The following is a 23188-nucleotide window of genomic DNA, read 5'->3' on the forward strand; positions in this document are numbered from 1 at the left end:
ATTGTTGAGATATGTGTGTTCATGGTGTAAGGATTCTGACCTCTTGGTCTTTTTGCTCAAAATGCCTGATCTGTTTCTGGGTTTATGTCCCAGGATGTGAGACTTCCTGATCTGTTTGTCTCTGTCTCGTGGTGGGAAGCCTCTTGTATGTTTGCTGGTGACTGAAGCAGGAATGAAACAGAGTGTGTAGCCCATGACAGAAATTCCCTCATCTTTTTGTAGGTATTTGTCTGATAGCGTGAAGTGGCTGATCTTTTCACTGGTGAATGAACAAGGGTATGAGGTCTCTGACTTGTTTAATGTTTTAGCTGTGTTTTTCCAGGTGAGTTCTTTGATCTGTTTCTCAATGCATGTCCTAGGATGTGAGATCTGTGATGTTTTGTGAATGCACATCCCAGAGTGTTAGGTCTCTGAGCTGTTTGTGGGGGTTATGTTCCAGGTCATCAGATGATGTTTTATGGGGGTATTTGCAAGCATTTCTGATTTGTTTGTTGGTATATATACCATGAAGTGAAATTCTTATGTTAAGGTCTACATATCCAAGGTGTGAGATTTCTGAGCTCATCCTGGGTGTATGTTTCAGATGTGAGGCCTCTGATCTGTTGCTGGGTACATTGCCAGTACATTGCCAGGACTGTTGCTGGTCCCCCATTGCCAGCTCCCTGAAATGATGTTTCTGGGTGTATTTCTATGCATGGGAGGACTTTCACCTCTTTATGGGAGGATCTGTTTGTGGGCATGTATCCCAGGATCTGAGCTCCCTGATATCCTTGAGACAGTATGCTCCAAGATTTCAGGTGTCCAAATTTATCTGGATGCATTTATCAGCATGTGAGGTCTGCAACCTGTTTGTTGGTTCATCCCGCAGGATTGAAGGTGTCTGGTGTGGTTTTGGTTGTATTTCTGGGATCAGGTCTTTGATCTGATTGTGTGTGTATGTCACATATGCGAGAGTGTAATCTCCTTGGGTGTGTTGGTAAAGGGCATGAGGTCTGATATGCATGTGTTTCTGTGTCCCAGTTTGTGAGGTCCCTGGTGTGTGTGTGTGTGTGTGTGTGTGTGAGTGAATGTCAGAGAATGTGGGCCACTTTTCTGTTCTTTTTGTGTATTTGTCTCAGAGTCAGAGGTCTGGTCTGTTTGGAGGTCCTAGAATGTGGAGCCCCTGATCTTTGTGTTGGTGTATATCCCACAGTATCAGGTTCCTGTTCTCTCTGGGTGTGTATGTCCCAAAGAGTGGGTTCTCTTATATCTTTGTAGGTTTAATTCCCAGAGTGTGAAGGATTTAGAGCCCTTTTGGAGCATTAGCTAGTAAATGTCTCAGAATGTGGCTCTCTCATCTTCTGCATGCATGTCCCAGGGTGGAAGGTCTCTGATCTCTTTGGAAGTATGTAACTCCGGGTATGAAGTCTTCAAGTACATTATGTCCGAGGATGTGAGGTTTCTCTTTGTGCATGTATGTTCTGTTTGATCAAATGATGGCTGACCAAATATAAGTTCCATTCCTGGAACTTATAAATATGTTGTTTTACCTGGAGAAAGGGACTTTGCAGATATGTATTAAGTAAGCACTGTGAGATGGAGCAGTTATCCTGGGTTACCCAGGAGGACTGATTCTAATCACAAGAGTCTTTACATGAGGGAAGTAGGACCTTTGGGGTCACAGAAAACTAAGCGACAATGTACACTGAGACAGGGGGCCATGTGACGATGGAAGTAGAGTCACAGAAAGCAATGATATGGCAGGAGCAGAGGTCAGAGGGAGAGAGAAAGAGGTTTGAAGCTAAAACAGTGAACCCTCTGATCTCTTTGTGGGTCTTGCCCCAAGATGTCACGTCTACCCTCTGGGGTATTTTCTGGGTGTATTTTTCAGCACATGGAGTGTCTGACTTGATCGTGGGTTTGAGGTCTCTGGTCTGCCTTTTTGTTTTGTATGCTCCAGCACGTGGGCTTTCTGAGCTGTTTGTCCATGTATGTTACTGGATTGGAGGTCTCTGACCCATGTGTGGGTGCGTGTTCAGGCTGTGAAGTCTCTCTAGAATCTTTTGTCCGTGGACATCCCAGGACATGAGCCCTTTGATGTTTTTGGGTGTATTCCCTGATGTGTGAGGACTGATCTGCTTCCAGGTGTGATTGGTAGGTTTTGAGGTATCTGCTCTGTTGGTATATGTCCAAGGATGTGAAGTCTCCAAGGTGTTCATGGGTGTATTTCCCAATGTGTGATTTTGCTGAGCTGTTTGTGGGTGTGTGTTTCAGAATGTGTGTCTCTCTCCACTTTATGTGTGTATTTTGCTGGTGGGAGGTCTCTGATCTGCTTATGGCTATCTTCCCAGGATTTCAGGTCACTGATATGTTTCTTTCTTTTAATGTTTATTTATTTATTTATTTATCTTCGAGAGAGTGAGAGAGAGAGAGCATAAGCGGGGCAGGGGCAGAGAGAGAGAGAGGGAAACACAGAATCCGAAGCAGGCTCCAAGCTCTGAGCTGTCAGCACAGAGCCCCCGATACGGGGCTCAAACCTACAAACCGCAAGATCATGACCTGAGCTGAAGTTGGACACTTAACTGACTGAGCCACCCAGGCATGCCCCCACTGATATGTTTCTGAGTGTGTGTCTCAGGATCTGTTACCTGTATTCTCTTGGTAGGTATAGTCCTGGATGTGAGGTCTCTGATTTGTTGCGTCTGTTGCAGGATATAAGGTTTGTGAATGGTCTGTGAGTGAATTTTGCAGGACTTTATGTCTGTGAACTATTTGAGGGTGTGTGTCCTAGGATGTGAGGTTTCTAATCTGTTTTTGTGCCGATTTCCCACCATATGAGGTCCGTGAACATTTTATCACTCTATGTCCTGGGATGTGGTATCTCTGATCTCTTTAGGTGTACTGTCAAACATTTGAGGTCTCTAGTCTTTTTGTGGATGCATTTCCCAGGATATCTTAGTGTATTTCCTAGAATGTACACCTCTCTGCTCTTTTTCCATGCATGCCCCAGCGGGTAGTATTTGGTCTGTTTGTGGGTGTACATCCCACTGTGTATGCTCTCTGATGTTTTGCAGGCACGTCTTAGGATCTGAAGTCTCTGTTATGACTGAGTATATGTCCTAAGACATGATTTCTCTGACCACTTTTTGGATTTATGTCACAGGATGAGCAGTCTTTCGTCTAGTTCTCTGTGTATGTCCAACTTCCAAGGTTTATTACCTATCTGTGGGTATCTGTCCAAGGGTGTGAAGACCCTGAGGGTCCGTGTCACAAAATGTCAGATTTGTTTGTGGGTGTACATCAAGATAAGAGTTGTCTGATCCCAGGGCGCCTGGGTGGCTCAGTCAGTTAAGCATCCAACTTTGGCTCAGGTCATGATCTCGTGGTTCGTGAGTTTGAGCCTCGTGTCAGGCCCTATGGTGACAGCTCAGAGGCTGGAGCCTACTTCCGATTCTGTGTCTCCCTCTCTCTCTACTCCTCCCCTGCTCATGCTCTGTCTCTCTCTCTCTCAAAAATATAATAAACATTAAAAAAAAGAGTTGTCTGATCCCTTTATGGTTGTATGTCTCAGGATGTGAGGGTCTGTTCTTGGTATGTGTGTCAACAGTGTGTGGTCTCTGATCTGTTTGGGGCTCTGTGTCCCAGATCGTAGGTTTTGACTTTTCTTTGTCCCAGCATGTAAGGTCTCTGAGGTGTTTTGGGTTTATGTCCCAGGATTTGAGTCTCTGGTCTCTATGTGGGTGTAGGTCCCAATATGTGAGGTCCCTGATCAATTCTTTGGTTTATTTCTCAGGATACAAGTGCTCCAAACTGTTTGTGGGTGTATATCCTGGCATGTGAGGTATCTGATATTTTTATGTGCGTATGTCACATAGATTGAGGTCTATGTGGGTCCCTGGACATGGCCCTGAAATAGGGGTATCTATCTCCACTTGTGTGGTTTTGATCTTCCTGTATGTCACAGGATGTGAGGTCTGTTCTTTTGAGGTGTGTATTTCCTAGAATTTAAATTTTCTGAGCTGTTTTGTGTGTACATCCAGGGTATGAGGTCCTTGATCTGTCTACATGTATGTGTCCCACAATTGGAGGTCTCTGAATGCTTTGATGCTCTGTATCTAGCATATTCTCTGAATTCTATTTTGGTGTCTATACCCTAAGTCTTGGAAGGATTTCTGAATCCTAGATCCAAGGGTTCTGAGCTCTTTCTGGTCTGCATTCCAGGGGTGAGTTCACTGAGACGTTTGGGTGACTATGCCTACACTGTATGATCTCTGAGATGTCTGGCCCGTGTTCTAGTGTATGTGGTCTCTGAGCTCTTTCTGCTTGAGAGTTTGACATGTTTGGGGAATATTTTCAGGTGTAAAGTCTCCTCCTTTTGGGACATCTCAGTCCCAGAGTGTGATACATCTGACTCATTAAGCATTTGTTCCAGGGTCACGGTCTCTGAGCTTTCAACTGGAGGGAGAGGGGTGCCAGTTAGTTTTCTGCGCTGTTTGGAGGTCTTTATTCGGTGTGTGAAATCTCTCAACTCTGATGGTCTGTGCAGAGTATGGTGTCTCTGAGCTACTTAGAAGTCCCTCCTTTCAGGTTGAGGTGGCTGAGCTGTTTGGGGTCTGTGACCCTCATATGAGGACTCGGGTGTGTTTGAGTGTCTTGGCTCAGCGTGTTTCTCCCCCCTCCTGAGCCCATGTCCCAGGGGATTAGTTCTCTATGATGTGGGTTTGTCCCCGGGTTATGATTTTTTTAGAGCAGTTTCAGGGTCTGTGTCAAGTTTGAGGTCTTTCTACTGTCTTTATACTTTCTTGGGCCTCAGAGGTGCTTTACCCTCTGTGCCCCAGAGTGTGAGATCTCTGATCTCTGCATTCCTGGGTGTTGAGTTCCCTGTTCCCAGGGGTGAGGTAGCTCCTGTTGGGAGTCTCAGTCCCAGGGTATGAGGTCTCTGACTTACCAGGGGTCTGTTTCCAGGGTTTGAGGTCTCGAGTGGTTTGGGGTTCTGTTACTAATGACATCTCTTGGGTGTTTTTTTTTTTTCGTGGGGAGGGTCTTTGTCCAGGATGTTATGCTTCTGAGCTGGGTGTGGGGGTGCATTCGTGTCCTAGAGTGTAACATTTGTTAACTCTGAGCGTTTTGGCATTGTATGTCTGATAGGTGAGGTCTCTGGCCTGTTTGTGGGTCTGCTTTCCAGATTGTGAGGTTAATGAACTCTTTGAGGGTTTCTGTCCCATTATGGGAGGTGTCAAGCTGTGTGGGCATACATTGCCAGGATGTGCTGTCTCTGAGCTCTTTTTGTGTCTGCCTTCTGGGTTAGAAGTTCACTGGGTTGAGAGCCTGTGTCCACATTGTGACATCCCTAAGCTGTTGTGGGTCTGTGTCCCAGTCTCCTCTGTGGCAGACTTTGAATAGAATGTGAGGTTTCTTGGCTCTTTGGTGATGTGTCCATTGAGTGTCAGGTATCTGAAATCTTTCTGGATAGGAGTACAAAGTGGGAGTTCCATAAATGGTTTAGGGGTCTGAGTTCAGGGTATATTTCTGAATCATTTGGAGGTCTGTTGAGAGTGTGAAGATTCTGAGCTGCTCAGAGATGTAACCCTAGGATAGGTTTCTAAGCCATTTGGTGTCTGTGTCCAGGATATGTGATCTCAGAGCCGTTGGGGGTCTGTATTACACGGTGTGAAGTCTCTGAGCTATGTAGAGGATTTGTATCCACATTTTCAGTCTCTGAGCTTTTCTGGGAACCACAATGGAAGGCCTCTGAGTGGTTTGAGGATCGGTCTCTGTGTATGAAGGCTCTGAGCTATTTTGGGGAAATCTGCGTCCAGTACATGACAGGACATCTGTGAACAGGAATCTGTATCAAAGGTGTGAGATCTCTGAGCTGGTTTAGGGCCTATGTTTCAGTGTGTATGATTTCGGGGCTCTCTTGTGTTCAGAGTAGGCCTAAGTGGTCTGGTAGTCTGAGAAGAGGGTGTAAGGTCTCTGAACTGTCTGTCCATCCTTATCCCAGTTTGGAAGTTCTTTTGAGAAATTGGTGGGTCTTTCTTTATCCCTAATTGTGAAGCTTTGTGGAGGTCTGTAATCAGATTTTCAGGTCTTTGAGCTCTTGGGGAATGTGGGTTACAAAGTGTGAGGTCTCTGGGGTTTGGTAGTCTTTTCCTAGGATGTCCTGAGTGAACCATCTAGGGGTGTCAGAAGGTGTGGGGTCACTGAGCTGTATGTATATAGTTGTTTCCCAGGGCTGGAATTCTTTTTTTTTTTAATGTTTATTTTTGAGAGAGAGAGAGAGAGAGCATGAGCAGGGGAGGGGCAGAAAGAGAGAAGACGACACAGAATATGAAGCAGCCTCCAGGTACTGAGCTGTCAGCACAGAGCCCGGACAGGGGGCTTGAACTCACAAACCATGAGATCATGACCTAAGCCGAAGTCAAATGCTTAACCAACTTAGCCACCCAGGCATCCCAGGATTGAAATTAACAAGGATCTGTTTCTGGGCTGTGAGACCTCTGTGCTCCTTGGGGTCTGTGTCTAAGGCTTGAGCCTCTGAGTTATTTGTGGTGCTCTGTTCTAGGTAGAGGTCTCTGGGATTAGTGCTCTCTTTTCCGGGGTGTCCCTGAGCAATTTGTGGGGGGGGGCCTGTGTCCAAGGTTTCAGAATCATTTAGGGATCTGTGCTCTGAGCATGAGGTCTGTGTTTGGGCCATCTATGTCCAGGGTGTCACATCTCCACTTTGGGAGCACTGCCCCAGGATGTGAGGTCTCCAACAAAACAGTTTGGGAATTGATCAGGGTGTGAAGTTTCCGAGTGGCTTGGACAGCAGTATCCCAAGTTGTGAGGTCTGGGAAATGTTTGTGCATCTCTAGCCCAGAAAGTTGTTCTCTGACGTGTATGGAGTCTGAATCCTAGTGTGCAAGGTGGCATTCGAGGTCCTGGAGCTCTGTGGGAGTCAGTGTCCCACAGTTTCAGTGCAGCCTGAGTTGCCTGGGGTGTCTAGATGTGAGCTCTCTGAGCTGCTTGGAGATAGATAATCCAGGGTGTGAGGTCTCAGAGGTCTAGGGTCAATATCTGGGCATAAGGTCTATGAGCTGTTTGGAGGCGTGTGTCCTAGGTGCCCTGTGAGGTCTTGGACCCATTTAGGATTCTGTCACCTGTGTGCACAGTCTTCAAAATAGGTATCTGTGTCACAGCATGTGAGGTCTCTGAACAAACCAAAGGGCACTGGCTCACATTCCCGACTGAGGGGTGATGGAAACAAGTTTAACAGGAATGTCATCTCTGTTCTCGGTTTTCTACCCTGGCACCTACAGGCACTCAATAAGTATTTGCAGAAAGTTTCCCCCAGCATGCGTAGACTTTTCTCTTTGAATGCAGTAGGTAGGCTCTGGGTTCAAAGCCTGTAAGAGCAAGGGAGAGTCCAGCTCAAATTATATCCTATTTCTGTATTTCCACCGTCTTTCTCTTAGTGATTTTTGTTTATGGTAAATGATAATAGTCCATTTAAACAACAGTGGATTTACTTCACTTTTACAGTATATTTGAAAAATTAAAAGGCAAGCTTATTTTAGGTCACACGTTACATGGGTGATGGTGCAAATGGTACCCTGTAGGGAGCATTGTACCAAATGGCTGCAGTCTGAGGAAAATGTTCCCAGGCACCCCAGCACCCAGCCTCTTGTGCCCCCCCACCCCCACCTACACAAGGCCTTCAATCCCCACACCTTGCTTTGTTCAGTCAACGATTTATTGATGCCCACCCCAGGCTGGGTAGGGCCAAGGGATATACAACAGGAGAATCAGATTCAGTCCATGCCTGAAGGTCAGTCTGGGGGGCAGGAAGCACGGACACAGACAGACACACAGACACACAGACCTGGCATCTGGTGGCAGGGCACACAGTCTCACGTAGGGGCACTCTGAGCACAGGTGGTCAGGGAAGGCTTCCTAGAGAAGACCTCATGGGGGAAGCAAGGGGGCAAGGCAGCCATCAGAGCCTTTGCCTTCTGTACGTTTGCGGGCAGGTCACTTTTGAGGCCAGCGGACCGAAAGGGAGTGCAGAGGGCTGGGGCTGGCAGAGGCTCCCCTCTCACCTCATCGTACCCTCATGGATAAACCATGCCCGCCCCACCCCCATTCTTGGCCTGCACTTTGCCTTCTGCCACATGCACCCTTTCCTGGGGTCCACCTCCATAATTTCCAAGGCTTCCCTGAGACAATCCACGTGGAGCAGGTGCTCTGCCCAGTGCCTGGCACCTCATCAACACCCCATCAATGCACATTTTTGTCCTAAGTGCTATCTACAGCCTAGCTAGGTCTTGGTTCCAGCTCTAAGTAGTCCCAGCAGTCATCACGCCCCAGGTCAGGGCTCCCATTACCCTCCACACTCTCAAGAGCCCCGGGTGCCTTTCTATATGCACTCCCAAGGCGAGTTCAGACCCAGCCCACCTTAAGCACTGGCAAAATCTGGACTGCCTTCCTCTCACTGGTCAGTGGGCCGTGAGCACCCACTTCTCTTCCAGTGGCATAAGAACGTCCATTTCTCAGCTGTGCAACCCTGAAAAAGACCCTAGGACTCTTGGGCACGACACGACCCGGTACAGGAGCATAAGCAGAAACCAGCCGCAGCCCCAGCCCTGGAGATCCCCTTTCTTTCACTAGTACAAAGTTTCTGTGGTAGGGGAAACATCTGGGCTGGGAACTCCAGGCTCTGATGTCCGCCTGCCCTGGGACTGCTTCCCCACACCCTTGGGGCAGTAGGGAGAGAGCCTGCAACAGACCCAAGTTCCAGGCAGAAGCAGGTGCAAAAACAGTTCTATTCTGGGGCTGGGCTGGGGCTCATCCCTTGGACTTCCTGTATAGGCCATGATTCTCAGCTGCAAAAAGTCCTGGTGTTCTGAAATTACTTCTGAAGGTGGGTGGGGGTTTGTAAGTGCAACCCACAGATGGGGCTGGGACAGGGAAAAGGGGCTCCTAGAGTCAGTCAGTCCTCACCACAAGCCCACAGGCCCAAGCACGGGGCAGGTGGGGGCAGGTAGAGGCAGGCAGGAGGCCCAGGCAGTCATTCCTCAACAGGAGGGCAGCGGTGGGTAGGTGGGGCAGGCGGCTTTAGGCCCCCACTGTCAGTCTGGTCTCAGACTTCAAAGGGCTAGAAGAGGTATTTGCGGCAGGATTCAGTCCCACACTTGCATTCAATACGGACCCGCTTCTTGGGGGAGCCGGGGAGCCCGGCCAGGCCAAAGTTGGAGTCCATGCGGGTGCTCTCCATGTCCACGGGGTCCACTGTGGAGTCACAGCCAGGGAAGGCAGGGGGGAGGGGACTTGTTAGAAGGCCAAGGTGAAGTGTCCCGCTGCCCTTTTCACCATAAGACCCAGGAATCTTGGGTGCTGGGAGCACATCTGGGATTTGGGTCAGGTAGGGGTTGTGGGGTTGGTGGTCTGGGCTCAGCACTCGTGGTGGATGGGGTGTTCAGGTGTTAGTAAGATGGCTGGAGGTAGGGGTTTTGGAGGGAGGCAGGGGGCTGTCATGGGGGAGGGCCATGTCAGACAGAAGTCAGGAATGGTCACCTAGACGTCCAGAGGGACATCTGAACTCTCCTGTCAAAGATCTCCCCCCACCCCTTGAGTGTCTCCGAGGTGGCTAGCTTGTCAAGAAGGGGACTGGTTGGAGACCCCAAGAGTGTCCAGATGCTTGGAATGAGCAAGGCCAAGGGGGTTAGGAGTGAGGAGGGTTGGGTGACTGGGGAAATTCAGATGAGTCAGGAGGAATATCTGAACTCTCGAGCCAAACATCCTCCCCAGGAGTCTTTAGGAAAAGTCTGTATGAGTGTCTCAGGGTTGGGGTCCAGGGATTGGAAATGAGGGGACCCCCGAAAGGTAGGCAGAGGTCCAGGAATCCAGATGGGAGGCTGGGAGTCAGGAAGAGCATCTTAAAGCTCCTTGGGGAGGGGTCCTTGTGTCCCATGTCATTGTATGCCCCTGCCCCCAGTCCCTTGCCACCCCCACCTTGCATGTTGTAATCAAAGGTGAGCTCCTCGCCTGCCCGGATGGTTCTTGTGGCAAAGAAAGCGATGCGGGGCAGTCGCTCATCAAGGTTGTCTATGAAGACGTTGTACACCTGGAGGTTGGGGTCACACTAGGCGAAAAAGAACAGCGGGAGGGTGAGGAGGGGCCCGAGCCTGCTCCTCCCGACCCCCGCCCGCCTGTGGGGTACCCACACTGTGGTTGACAAAGTGGGAGATGTTGCCATAATAGGCTGCATCCACGGTGTACACATCCTCCACGTAGTCCAGGTCGAAGAGGTAGGTGGCGCCCTGGCGGTCGTAGATCTGGCCCCGCCGCTCCGCCTCCTCTGAGGTAATGATCTGGGGAGAGGGCCGTAGGGGAGGGGAGAATGGCCAAGAAGGCTCAGGAAAACCAGCACAGCTCCTGACCCCCAGCCTGGCCCCCCCTGGGCCAGGAGAACAAGTGAGCAGAGCTGTGGCTGGCTCAGCAGGGGTAGCAGGTATGGATACATGGCGGGGGGGGGGGGGGTGCTGTGATGCAGAGGGTCTGTGAGCCCCCCTTAAGAAGGGCGCTGGGCCTCAGCTGCCCACCACCCATCCCTCCTCAGGCCTCTGGATGGCATGGTGTCTCTCAATGGTGGACAGAGGCTGGCCACAAGGTCCAGGAGTGAGACAAAGAGACCCATAGTGAGACACGCTAAGCAGATAAAAGGCAAGAGAAGGACCCAGGGCTCACAGAGAGGGGTGGGCGAGTGGGAGAGAAAGAGAGAGGCTGCAAGAGAAGAGAGCCTGAGGTGCTGTGAGACCCAGCACAAGAGAAGGCACCAGCGCTGGGCTGTGAACAAGGAGGGGTGGAGGACACGGAAAGGAAAAAGTGGCCTGGACCAGTGGGAAAGGGAGATGGAATGAATGGAAAGGAGACTCAGACAAGAGAGCTCAAGGCAGAGACTTAGACAGAATCTTAATACTAAAGACCCTGGTCCAGAGAGAAGATCAAGACCCCTGTTGAGAGTCTAAGATAAGATAGCAAGAAAGAAGCAGAGGCCAGAATCTCAGAGGCAGAAGGTGTAAGAAAGGAGGCAAGAACACGGGAAAGAGACCCTCCTTCAGCCCTGATGCTGCACAGTGCCAGCAGCCAGGATCTAAGACAGCAGTGGGCATTTCCTCTTCCCCAGATGGGTCCCTGGATGTCCTGGAAAGCCCCCGCCTCTCCACCCCTCGTGTTCCCTCCTCTACCCCCAGCCAACCACAGCCTTGCCTTCTGGTAATTCCCAGGCACAGCCAACCATGCCCGACTCTGGCTGAGGGTCTTGTGGACCCCAAGACTGCCTGCTCCTCAGCCTAGGTTGCCTCCAGACTGGGGCAGATCTCATTCTCCACCCCTGGGCTTCCAGCTACCTCTGCGAACCCCTCAGAGACAAGTGCCCGCACAGCACAAAGCAGAAACACCATGAGTACCCTTTATTTTTACTCTGCTCTCTAGCCCAGTAACCTATCCTCAGTCCTGCAGAGGTCCTAAAAGCAACTCCAACACTCTCTTCCCCCCACACCCTTTCTTCCCCCCTCCCTTCATCAGAGACCCACTAGCCACCACCACCCCTGCCACTCGACACAAACCCAAAGCTGCCCTGGCTTCCTTCCTTGCTCGCCCTCATGCCAGCCATGACCATGCCCTTCCTACTTCCAGTCCTCACCACCCTCCACTTTTGCCAGCCAGGATGGCTGCACTGGTGTCCGGTCTCCTCCCTGCCTCTTACACCAGCACCTCCAGTCTCTGCTCTGATCCAATTCCTAATCAACACCTTGAGAAGACCAGGGTCTACCCCTCAGGCCACAGTGCTCACTGCCCTGCACTCAAGCTCCATTCTGAGGAACCTGCCTCCCTGACACTCCCAATTTGTGCTGGTTTGTTCACTCACTCATTCGGTGCATTTTTTTATGAGGCCTATCCTGTGCCTGGTCCCAGTGCTCAGGGGCCAGTGTCTGCAGGGAGAGAGACAGGGACCAGGCTGGGCCCCTGTTGGGAGTCACAGTTGGGTCAGGGGAGACAAAGGAACCAGGCTTGGTCCTGGCCCTCAGGGGTCACAGTCTAGTAAAAGAGAAATGGATTTGGATATCTGCAGTGCATGATGCTGATCGGAAAACACGGTGCTTAGGATTCCCAGGGCAGTAAAAAAGCAATACACCATCTAAAGCAAGCTACAGGTCAGAAAAGGGCTTTGACACCAGGTTGAAGAGCGGGGACTCTCTCCTGAGGGATGCAGTAGGAGCCACAGAAGTGTTCTGAGGAGGAGTTCATCAGGGTCAGTCTCCCTTCACCTCCTGAGAACACATACTCTTTCCTTGTTGAGTCAGCACAACAGACGTGACTTCTCTGCAGTATTCTTGAACCTCCTGATCCCCAGTCGCCGTGAGGAAGCTGCTGCCTCCCCGAAGCTCTCTGAAGCCCTGGGACTGAAGGGCAGCCTCTGCTGGCTCACAGCATGCTGGGTGGTGTCCGAGCCAGCTATTTCCATTCCACATCCTCCCTGGTCTCCATCTTCCCGCCTGTTCTGCCTCTACCTGCTCCCCGAGTCTCACCAAGAGTGAGTCACAGGGTGAGCCCTCCAGGGCACAAACGGCTCCTTCTTGGTCTTCTTTCTTTCCAATCCCACTCTGTAAGGGCGAGTGTGCCCTGAAAATTCGGAAACACAGCAGGCCATGTCCCTGCTCCCTAGCAGCTCTCCAGAATGACTGGGGAAGACAGATGGGCTATAAGCTAGCAGCCTGGAAAAGGTGTTGACGGTGAACAGTAACCAGAAGACTTAGAGTCTGGTCACTGCTCTGCCCCCATCTGGATATGGGATCCTGAATGTTCTCTCCTTCTGCCTGTTTCCTCAGCCAAAACAAACAAACAACAACAACAACAAAAAACCCACAACCCTTCACCAGGTCTGGCAGCACACCAACTTTAGACACTTGGACCTTCTTTTTTACCTATTAGCCTGATGACTCTGAGCACGTTACTATACCTCTCTGGGACTCAGTTCTCATCTGTAGAATGGGGGTGACAATGACAATAATCCCAACTGGCAGGAGCTATTACTGTAAACATCCAATGCAATCGGGGTCGTGAAAGAGGTTTCTCTTTTTGCTTTAGCTAGGACACGGAGCAATGTTAGGAATGGCTGAGTAGTGATTTTGTCCGAATCTAACATGCTCCCTTATTTTATGTGCCCTTTCCCAAGAAAGGAAAAACAGCTAATTAAATGATGCGCCATCATTTAATTAAACTAATTAAGTGAGACTCATCTTCATTTCAGCGTCGTTAAAATATGAAGAGAATTCAGGTTTCAGAATGGATAAAACGGGCTGTTGTTCTCTTCTGGGTGAGGGTGGGGATGTTCGGACAGAATGTGGAAGGGTGCGAAGGCAAGGAAGGGCAGCTCACATATGTGGAAGGGCTGTTGGTGCAGAGACGGGAGAGTGAATGTTATGTCCAGAGCATAGAAGGATAGTGTGGTGAACAGGTATGGGGTGCATGCCCTCCATTACAGGACATCAGGTAGGGTCTGGGACAGCACCATGGAACGGAGTAAGTTAATAGTTCTACGATGAAATTCACGAATATTCACCCCAAGTGGGATAAATAAACTACAAATAGGCCCCTATCAGGTCTGGTTGGGTTTTATAGCCAGATGGGTTACAAAAAACTTTGGGGTTTCTGAGCATTTGGGATTTTCTGGATTTTGGACTGTAATGGCTAACACATATTGAAGGCTTACTGTTAGAGGGCTTCCTCCAAGCGCTGCACACATCATAACTCATTTCAATCTTATAACAAGTGAATGATGTGGCTGCTACTATCACCCCCATTCTACAGACTGGGAAACAGACACAAAGAGGGTAAGTGACTGCTGCTGAGTGGTGAAGCTAGGCTCCAACCTCAGGCAGTCGGGCTCCAGGGCTCCACACACCCCCCCAACCATTTGGCTGTGCTGCCTCCTTACAGGGGACGCACGAAGAGGAGTTTGGCTCTGGCAGTGTTTGGGGGCCTATAGTGCCATCAGGAAGCCCCACAGCTCTGAGAGTGTCAGAAGGGGGCCTGGAAGTCACAGAATGTGGCAGGAAGGAGGTCAAGTAATAGCTTGAGGAGAGTGTGTGGAGTGGGAAGAGTGGGGACTGAGGTGAGAAGCCCCGGAAGCCCCAATGTTTATAGCATGGAACAGTAGACACGAAGAGCAGCCAGAACAGCATCCTGACCAGGGGACTCTGGGGTGCCTGGGGACTGTGGACTCTCCCTCTTCTTCACTTGTCAGGATCCTCTGTTATAAAGAACTTTTCCTCAAGATTGTCAGTACAGCGAGGCTGGAGACACTCCCTTCTCTGAACTGTCAGGTTCCTGTGGGGGCTGGATATGTCCTCCTCCAGACTGTCAGGGGCTCTGGAGTGTACACACATATTTCTTCAGACTGGTGACATCCCTCTAGGCTGTTAACATCTACTCTACACTGTAGCATCCCTCCGAGGTCTGGACACCTCCTCCAGAGTGTAAGGACACTGAGGATGTGGACATTTCTTCCAGGCTGCCAGAGTTCTCTTACGTATAAACCTGACCTCCTTTAGACTGTCCTGATCCCTCTGGGGTGAGGACACTTCTTTTTCCTGATTGTCAGGACAGTATGAGTGTGGACACTTCCTAAGTCGGACCACCAGGGTTCTCGGGAGTGTGGAGAGCTTGCTCTCTTCCTCCTGGTCACTCTGGGACATAGACCTCTCTTCCTGCAAATTGTCAGGACCCCCACCCCAGACTGTCAGGAACCCTTTAGGGTGTGGCCACCTCCTCCTCCCCCAAGACTGTTAGGTCCTTTGATGTGTGGACATTTCTTTCACCAGACCATCAGGATTATCTGGATGTGGACTTCCTGTCTAGACTATCAGGGTCCTCTCTGCAGTGTAGACTGCTCTGCCTCTAGGTCATCTCTGCCCCCTGGGGCTATGACTCTATAGTTCATCACTGGAAGCCTCTCCCCTCCACCAGTGTCATTACTATAGTGTGGACACCCTTAGGTGTGTGTCCCTTCCCAACCATATCACACCCCTAAGAGACCTGTGTAAACAGGAAGATATTTGGGTTGTCACCATGACAGCACACACATGGATTTAAATGGTCAAAACCCAGGGATGTTAAATGTTCCCCAATGCAGGAGATGGTCCTACATAAAAAGAACGGCTCCACCCCCAAATGCCCACCACATTTCACCTTAGAACATGACACCTGCTGTTATAGACCCTTGCTGGTTACTCGAACTCCTTTTGTTTTCCACCTGGGCACATAGCTAAATCACAGTTCCCAGCCTCCCTTGCACCGAGGTTGAAGCCAGTGACTCAGTTCCAGGCAGTGGGTGTGGGCAGAAGTGATGGGTACCGTGTCCAAGCCTGGACCATTAGCAACCTCTCCTTCCACCCTCTCAGCCCACTTGCCAGCAATGCTGAGTGAGGATCAGGGGTGGCTCCAAGGCTTGAAGGCACAGCAAATACACAAGAGGGAAGGAGCCTAGGTGGCCTCACCACTGTATAGAAAGATACTACCCAAATACCCATGATGGACTGACTGTTATAGGAGCAAACAGACTTCTAGTGTGTAAAGCCACTAAGATCTGAGGGTTGTTTGGTATATCGGTTAGCCTGCCTAATACAGCTGACCCTTGAATAACACAGATTTGAACCCTGTGGGTCCACTTACATGCAGATTCTGACAAATACAGTGTAGTACCGTAAAGGTTACTTCTTCTGTTGTAAGAATACAGTATATAATACACGTAACTTATAAAATATGTATTAGTCAACTGTTTATGTTATAGGTGAGGTCAACAGTAGGCTGGCTATTAGTAGTGAAGTTTCTGGGGAGTAAAAGTCACATGCAAATTTGACTGCATGTGCTGGGAGCCCCTAACCTCCCCCTCGCCCCGCCTCCCCTGTGTTGTTCCAGGGTCAACTGTATACACAGGCTTTCCCCAGTGTCCCGCAAGTCTGGAGAAAGAGGCAGCCAACATAAGGCATGTGTACATCCTACTCCAGAGTGATCGTGTTCCTTTGGGCAGATTAGTCAAAGGTGCTCCTCCTGGTTAGACACTGCTTGGCGGTAAGCTGGACCCTTGTGAAATGAGAAATAGTGCCTTTTTGGGTGACGCAACCTTGTGCAGACCACAATGCCTATTAAAAGGAACGCTGCCTGGATTTCAGTTCCCACTTTCCTCGTTGCTAGGTACCCTTAGGAGGTTAAACCTAGTACAGAAGTACTTCAATGTGCTTTCAACTACCAGCTTGAAATACGTGCCCCTGCCAGGGTGTCCCTATCACACTCAGGTTAAACACCCCCACCTTTCCCTGGACAGGAAAAGCAGGGAAGTCACAGGCACACAGTGAGGCGAGCTGGGCACACACAATGTGAGCACATGGTGGGAAGAGCTACACACGCGCGCACACCACACCGGGTCCCGTCTCCCTACCTCTCCCACGTACTCCATGACGAAGCTGTTCTTGCGGATCTTCTCCAGCGTGCGGACACCCCAGCCACGCCCATCATCCGTGCGGAAGATGCAGAGGTCATAGCGGATGCCTTTCTGTACCACGCGGTTGGGGCAGTCATAGCCGCAGCGGCAGCGGGAGTTGCACTCGTAGATGGGCAGCCCGGCGCGCAGCCGCACCTGACCCTGGTCATTATAGGCAAACTTGTGCAGTGATGCCCCAGGGCAGCAGCCTCCAGCGGGTGCCCACAGACAGTCCTGGCACTCACAGCCCACTGCCACCTGGTTGAGGGTGATGCCCTCACCCACACGGTACTCGTTGATGTATACGAAAGCCCGCGGGGGGCCGTCCAGGTCCACCTCGTTCTCCACCGTGATGCGTCCCAGGTGGCTGCGTTTGGCATTGAGCTCCTGCTCCCAGCGCCGGAGCGCCCGCCTCTGCTTGGCCTTCTGTACCAGGTAGTTGGCCAAGCTTGGGTCCAGGTGCCGAGGTGGCTTTGACCGTTGGTGCCGCCGGAGCAGCTCCCTTTCTAAGTCCTTGTGGAACTGCTTGAGAATGCGCACACACTTGAGATTCTGCCGTGGCTCCCAGGTGCTCTCTGAGTCTGGGTATCCACGCCATTTTACCAGGTAATACTCTTGTTCCTGTTGGGGGACCAGGGGATGGAGGGGGGCACCATAAGTGGCAAAACCCTTGGACCAGCACTCCTGGGACTGACATCCCAAAGCCAGTGGAGAGCACCCAAACCATCCCCTCATCTCTTCTGGAATGACTCCATGCAGTGGTTAAAAAGCATGGGCTCTAGGGGTGCCTGGGTGGCTCAGTTGAGCAGCTGACTCTTGATTTCGGCTCAGGTCATGATCCCAGGGTCAAGGGATTGAGCCCTCTGTCAGGCTCTGCCAGGAGCATGGCGCCTGCTTGAGATTCTCTGTCTTGGTCTCTGTCTCTCTCTCTCCTCTACACCCCACCCCACCATATAAAGAAAAAAACATGGGCTCTAGACTGAGGATCCCTAGTTCAAATCCCATTCTCCGCCTTATTATTGCCCAAATTTCAAGTTTTAATTTAACCTGCTTCCTCCCCTTTCTTCCCTCTCATCAGCTCCCTCCCTCTAGCTGTTCAGGCCCCAACTCTTGGGAGTCATGACTGACTTCTTCTCACTCCCACATCCACCCTCAGCAAACCCTGTCAGCTCACCTTCACACTACATCCAGAATCCGACCACTTCAAACCATCGTCACTGCCACCAGTGTCAACCCTTGCCTGGATTGCGGTAGTATCCTCCTCACTGCCCCCCCACCCAGGTCTACCCTGGCCCCTACAGTCCACTCCCCACTCAGCAGCCAGAGGGATCTTTTCTTGCAGAGAGGCAGCTATACGATACAGTTTAACTACACAGATTCTACAGTCAGACCCTCAATCTGCTGCTCCCTGGCTGTGTGGCCTTAGGCAAGTTATTTAACTGTGCTGGGCCTCAGTTTCCTCATCTATAAATAAGAAAAAAAGCTAAACATTTTTACGGTATCCAGTATGTAGTAGGTACTGTTCTAACCAGTTTAATCCTCATAACTCTATAGGAGCTAGACACGGATAGTCATCATCTCCACTTTACAGATGAGGAAAATGAACCACAGAGAATCTGTGTAAGTATCCCGGGGTTACAGGGCCAAAACCTGAACCCAAGCATGCTGGCTCCACTCTTTATCCTGCCATTACCTCCTCTGGCGCTGGTAATAGTTCCCATTTTGCATTGTTGTTGGGAGGATTAAAGCAGTTTCTGAGAGGAAGTGCCCAGCCCACTCAAAGTGCTCAATAACCGCTAGCTATCATCATCTCTAGTCCTGGACTCAGCATCTCAATCTTTGGTCTGTATTCCTGTGGAGGTGGCAAGAGAGACTTATTTATTTGGGGATTCATTCTGGCTCCTGCCTCCCTGAGGAAGCCACTTAGTTTCCTCACCTGTAAAACAAGGATGATCTAAGATGGCCTACTAATCCTAATTTTTTAAAATCAGAGGAGAAAACTCCCTTTGGAAACAGATGCAGGCAGTGGGGAGCAAGGGGGCAGTAAGCCAGCTTCCTTGACACACCCCTGCCCTGGCCATGGTCACCCCAGACTCACGCGGATCTTTTTGTAATCACACAGGTACTCGACTTCAAAGTCATAGAGATTCCTCTTGGAGATGCCGAGGGCAGGGCAGGAGAGCTTGGCCAGGCGACACAGGTCCTGTAGCTGATTCCAAGAAGACTTGCAACACACACTGCAGCCTAAAACAAGGAAGCCAGAAAGAACTTACTGGGCATCCTGGTGAAGCCAGGGATCAAAGGGGACCTCAAATCCTCTTTGGAACTTCTGAGTGAGACTTCATCCACAGGCTTTACCAATGCTAAGACCCTTCTACCACGAAATTGTGCCACTTCCTTCAAACCCCAGTGCTCATTCCAGAGCTACCCCTAGTACAGCAGACCTCAAAGCAGACCTGCTGCAGGGATTGTCCTAAAGCAATCTATTCCCAGAGCTTCCGTACTGTTCCTAAAACTGCCAGCAAACCTGCCTTGGGTTCAGGACCTAATCATCCCTCTCCCCACTTAGCAAAATAAAGAGAACAATCCCCCACCTCAGTAGGGTGCATTGCCCCAAGGGAATGGGTGGGGATGGGATTACAACCTCTAGGCACCAAACAAAAGCTTAACTGGAAAGACTGGTCGGGGATCCCTTATCTGAAACTCCTGGGGCTAGAGGTGTTTAGGAATTCAGATTTTCTTGGATTTTTACAAATGTAGTTTTAGGTATACCCCATACATTACCTAACACCCTCTGTATGGTCAGGGACATCAATCCACAAACATATTAATAGTTCTGCAGCAATAATCAGAATTTTCACATTAAGTAGGAGAAATAAAGAGGCAAGACAGTCCCACTTTACAATCCAGTTTTGACACCAAATTTAAGTTTTCAGGGCTTTTTAGATTTCAGGATTATGAATAAGAGATTGCGGAGTGGTATTAGATTTCAGGAAGCTTCCTTGAATGATTAGTCTGGGTGCCTTAAACCTACAAGGTACATTTTTTCCCACGGCATTTTGATGGTCTGTCTCATCTACATTTCTCTGAAGGGTAAAGCTCACCCAAAGGAGTATGCTCTGAATTCAGGAACCAGCAGAACAGTACAGGTAATTGACAATTCTTTCAAATATAACTGGAATGTTTCTGGGGTTGCCAGAAATTTTCAAGACATGGATTAAAAAAGAAAAAAAAAAAGGGCTTCTGATTCAAGGCACAATGTGCTTTAGAAGCCATTTTATCAAATCGTTTCACAGGAACATTTATTCTAAATGCAGTCAGTCCTCATCCTATTATTATTCTCTACCTCCCATTACGAAAACCAAACATTTGAAGTCATAACGAAATACTATAGACGTCACCCTGAAAATGTACAAGAGCTTTGCAAAATTATTTCGTGTGCACATCCCCCCCCCCCCACTTAGGCAGGCCTAGTGGAGACTCAAGCCTGTGCCCACGCTTTCCTCTCCTCCCTATGATGACTCTCCCTTTCAACCCCCTTAACTTGCATTTGAAACCCCACTGAAGCGGTCCCAAGTAACATCTCCAGCAGCTCGCTCCGCACTGACCACAGGTGGATTCCTACCCCTCAGACGTCCCCCTCACACTGTGGACCCCATCCTCCCCGCAGCTCTCCTCACCCAGAGGAGCCCACCCTCCCCAACATACTGGAAAAGTCACCCCTCTTTCCCTGCACACGAGGGAGTCCAGCTCTTCTATTAGAGAAGCCCCCTTCCCCTCTTCCTGGGGGAGTCTTCGCTACAGCAAACCCTTCCCCCATCACGCTGAAAAAAGATACCCTCTCCCTGAAGAGTCCCCTGTCCCCTCACTCTGAAAAGGAGGTCCGTCCCCTTCCCTTCCCTCCCCTTCCGGCGTCTCGCGTGGACACCAACCGGGTAACGGTCACCGGCGGCCGATTTTCCCGCGCGCGGGCGCGGCCTCCCCGACAAGCCCCCGCGCGTGCGCGCGCCGACTGGTCGCGATCAGAGGCGCGCGCCCCCCTCCCGCGTCCCCACTTAGCCCCGCGCCCGCCGCGTTCCGAGGCACGCGCCCCCTCCCCTCAGCCCCGCCCAGCCCCGCGCGCCAGGCCCGGGCTCCCTGAGCCCCATCCTTTCCGCGCCAGGCTTCCGGCTCCCGGCTCCGTGGCCTCGGACGCCGGGGCCCCGAGCCCGCGACGCCACCCCTCCAGCCCACCCGGCCCGGCCAGCAGGCCCGCGCCGCTGCCGCCACTGCTTCACCTTTTAAATTTTCCGCCATCTTTCCCCACGGCTAACGACATTCGGGCCTAACCGGCCTCGCGAGAAGAGAGCTCGCGCGGGCGTGGCCGAGAACACGCAGCCTATTGGCCGCGCGGCGCCGCGAGCAGCGCCCGCGCGGACCAACCGGCGAGCCGTGACCGGACCCCTCCCCGCCACCCCGCTCCGTCCCGGAGGCGGGTGCTCGCCAGAGCTTTCCCAGAGTGCGTCTGGGCGGTGGCGGCGGCGGCGGCAACTGAGTTCGCCGGAGGCCCTGCCCGTACGCAGGCCTATTATGTCGTCAGCCAATCACGTTGTCAGCCCGCCGTACGGGGGATTCTCTGTCCTGTCAGACCCCCAATTACCACCGTCAGTCAGTCGTCACCACATTTTAACCCAAAGCAGGCCGTGACTCCCAAGATGGACTGTCGCCACGGACAGTCCCCAGACTCGAATCAGACAATGGGCCCATCACCGCAGAGAACTGTTTAGACTCCGCCACCACCCCCCCTTCACGCTGTCTGCCAGTCAGTCAACAGCAGCAGCATCCATTCCTGCCTCCAGGCAGACGCACGGCGCTAACAACTACCCTGTCAGCCAACCTGTCATTCCCTCTCTCTCTCTTTCATACAGTCCAGCAGCCGCTCTCTCCATTTACTCTTGCTCTAGGGGCAGCTCTGAATCCCCCTGGGAAAACTATCTCAGAGCCACCAGCCATGCCCTCAGGCAGGCCGTGATTATTACTTCAGGACAGTCTGTCACTGTCAGCATCTTCTGTCGCCCTCTCAGGCAGTCACGCATCCAATGCTAGTTGGTCACTCTCTAATTCCCTCGGGTTACTCCTCATTCACACCATGATCAGGCAGTTATTCCCTCAAAGCAGTCACAGCAACTAAAGCCTCCACGCCACCTGACAGTGGCTCAGCAGCCTGTCCCTTCTCAGGCAAGGTATGCCCAACATTGGTCAGTCATTCAATCAGTCTCCTCTGACCCAGGGGGCCGCCTCAAGGCGGCTTTGATTCCAGCCTGGCACAGCCATTGAATCCAGCAGCTACACTGATCTTTCAATTGGTCGGTTGGCCTGTGACTCATTCACTGCCCTTCATCATATTGTCAATCAGCCAGGCAGCCATTCTCAGCATCTGACTACAGGGTCTGTCAAGCATGCCGTGATTTGGCCAGGGTGGACAGTCACCAGATACAGCTACCTATCAGGCAGTCACAGATCTCTCCATCAGGCAGCATGAAATTCCCTCTTACGCCTCATCAGAGAGTATAACATCCAGACACTCCCTCAGGCCAGATGTGACTCCTAGCAATAGTCAGGCCATTCACAACGTCCTGCCACCCAGGCAGGCAGCCTGGCAGTCCTTCAGGAGGCTGCCCATCCTTTACACTATCTGACCACCAACCAGCCCCAGACAGCCCCAGGCTGGTGTAATTTAGTTAGACATTGAGTACCCCACAGCATCAGGAAATTGCACTGTCAGTTCCTCAAACTGCCCCTCTCCCTGTTGGTCCATGAGTTATGTAGTCAAACAGTCATACAGTTAAGCAAATGGCCTGCTAAGTCTAGCTACGAGCTGGTTGGAGAAACGGCTGGTCAGTCTGAGGTTGCATGTCAGCCCCTGCTTACCACGAGTGGAACAGTCAACAGCGCACATCCCACCACGCATCTTCTTGCATTCATTATTCCTTCTAGAACACATGCTGGTCTTCGCATGTCCCCCGGTCTCCCTGGACGGGTAGAACTTTCTCATCCCAGGAGTCCAGGACGCCTGTCCAACCCACAAGGATGATTTAAAGCATGACCGAGCCTGGGGCGGGGGGGTCATGTAGGGGGTCCGTGGGTATTGGGAAACATTCCTTTGTTAAGGTTAAAAACCGCCAGTTATTTAACAAGCAACAGCTGCATTTATTCAGGAATAGCTGAGAATTGCAATGCAAGACTAGCAAGGTGTGGCAAAACCATATGCCAGTTCAATAAACAAAGGAGAGGAACGTTACATTCTGGAGAAGGAGGCATTTGGGAGGGGTTGTTTGGAACCAAAGTCTATTGGATAAAAGTAAGAGTTCCTAGTGATGATGGGTTGTCATTGGCTGAGTTGCAGGACTAGTCTGTTTCTTGTAGGAGATACAATGTACATCTCTCCCTGCAAGGGGCCTGTAATTGATCATTCTTGCCTTTTGACATACTTCTCTTGGGGGGGGGTGTGTAATTGACAACCTTTCTTGTAATTGATATTGAGTGGTAAGCTTCTTCTACCAGCCTCCCCTTCTAGCATCCTGAGTCCATTTTAGAAATGTTTCCCTCTATTAATTTTTTATACCTCGGTCCTCCCCAAACATTGTATATAGTGTAGTGGATCCTGGAGCCTAGCTATCTGGTTCAAATACTAGCTCCATCATT

The 23188-nt window shown here is 50.9% G+C and overlaps 1 protein-coding gene across 3 annotated transcripts; it reads right to left on the minus strand.

Moving 5' to 3' along the window:
* Nucleotides 1-7712: 7712 nt before the first annotated feature.
* SUV39H1 (SUV39H1 histone lysine methyltransferase) lies at nucleotides 7713-22505 on the minus strand. 3 transcript variants are annotated; one of them, XM_019417404.2, is made up of 6 exons: nucleotides 22415-22505; nucleotides 18603-18748; nucleotides 16463-17125; nucleotides 10185-10331; nucleotides 9973-10102; nucleotides 7713-9249 (listed from the first exon to the last, which is right to left on the minus strand). In XM_019417404.2, exons 1-6 carry the CDS (start codon nucleotides 22485-22487, stop codon nucleotides 9116-9118), a joined length of 1293 nt encoding a protein of 430 aa, XP_019272949.1. In that variant the 5' UTR covers nucleotides 22488-22505; the 3' UTR covers nucleotides 7713-9115. The 3 variants fall into 3 exon arrangements, with proteins under 3 accessions (XP_019272949.1, XP_019272951.1, XP_019272950.1); XM_019417406.2 differs by lacking the exon at nucleotides 22415-22505 and adding an exon at nucleotides 20782-20988; XM_019417405.2 differs by lacking the exon at nucleotides 22415-22505 and adding an exon at nucleotides 20213-20356.
* Between the last annotated feature and the right edge of the window lie 683 nt (nucleotides 22506-23188).

This window comes from Panthera pardus, unplaced genomic scaffold (assembly GCF_024362965.1).
Source record: "Panthera pardus isolate Hobbes unplaced genomic scaffold, ASM2436296v1 HiC_scaffold_27, whole genome shotgun sequence".
Classification (NCBI taxonomy): domain Eukaryota; kingdom Metazoa; phylum Chordata; class Mammalia; order Carnivora; family Felidae; genus Panthera; species Panthera pardus.

Bases quoted from the DNA above. Each gene is read 5' to 3' on its own strand.
- SUV39H1 (XM_019417405.2), bottom strand. From the start codon at position 20,324: ATGGGGGAAGGGTTTGCTGTAGCGAAGACTCCCCCAGGAAGAGGGGAA. The intron at 18,749-20,212 runs GTATGTTGGGGA...TCCTTGTTTTAG, and splicing joins AAAGAGGGGTGACTTTTCCA to GCTGCAGTGTGTGTTGCAAG. The intron at 10,332-16,462 runs GTAGGGAGACGG...CCCTCTCCCCAG, and splicing joins TCATGGAGTACGTGGGAGAG to ATCATTACCTCAGAGGAGGC.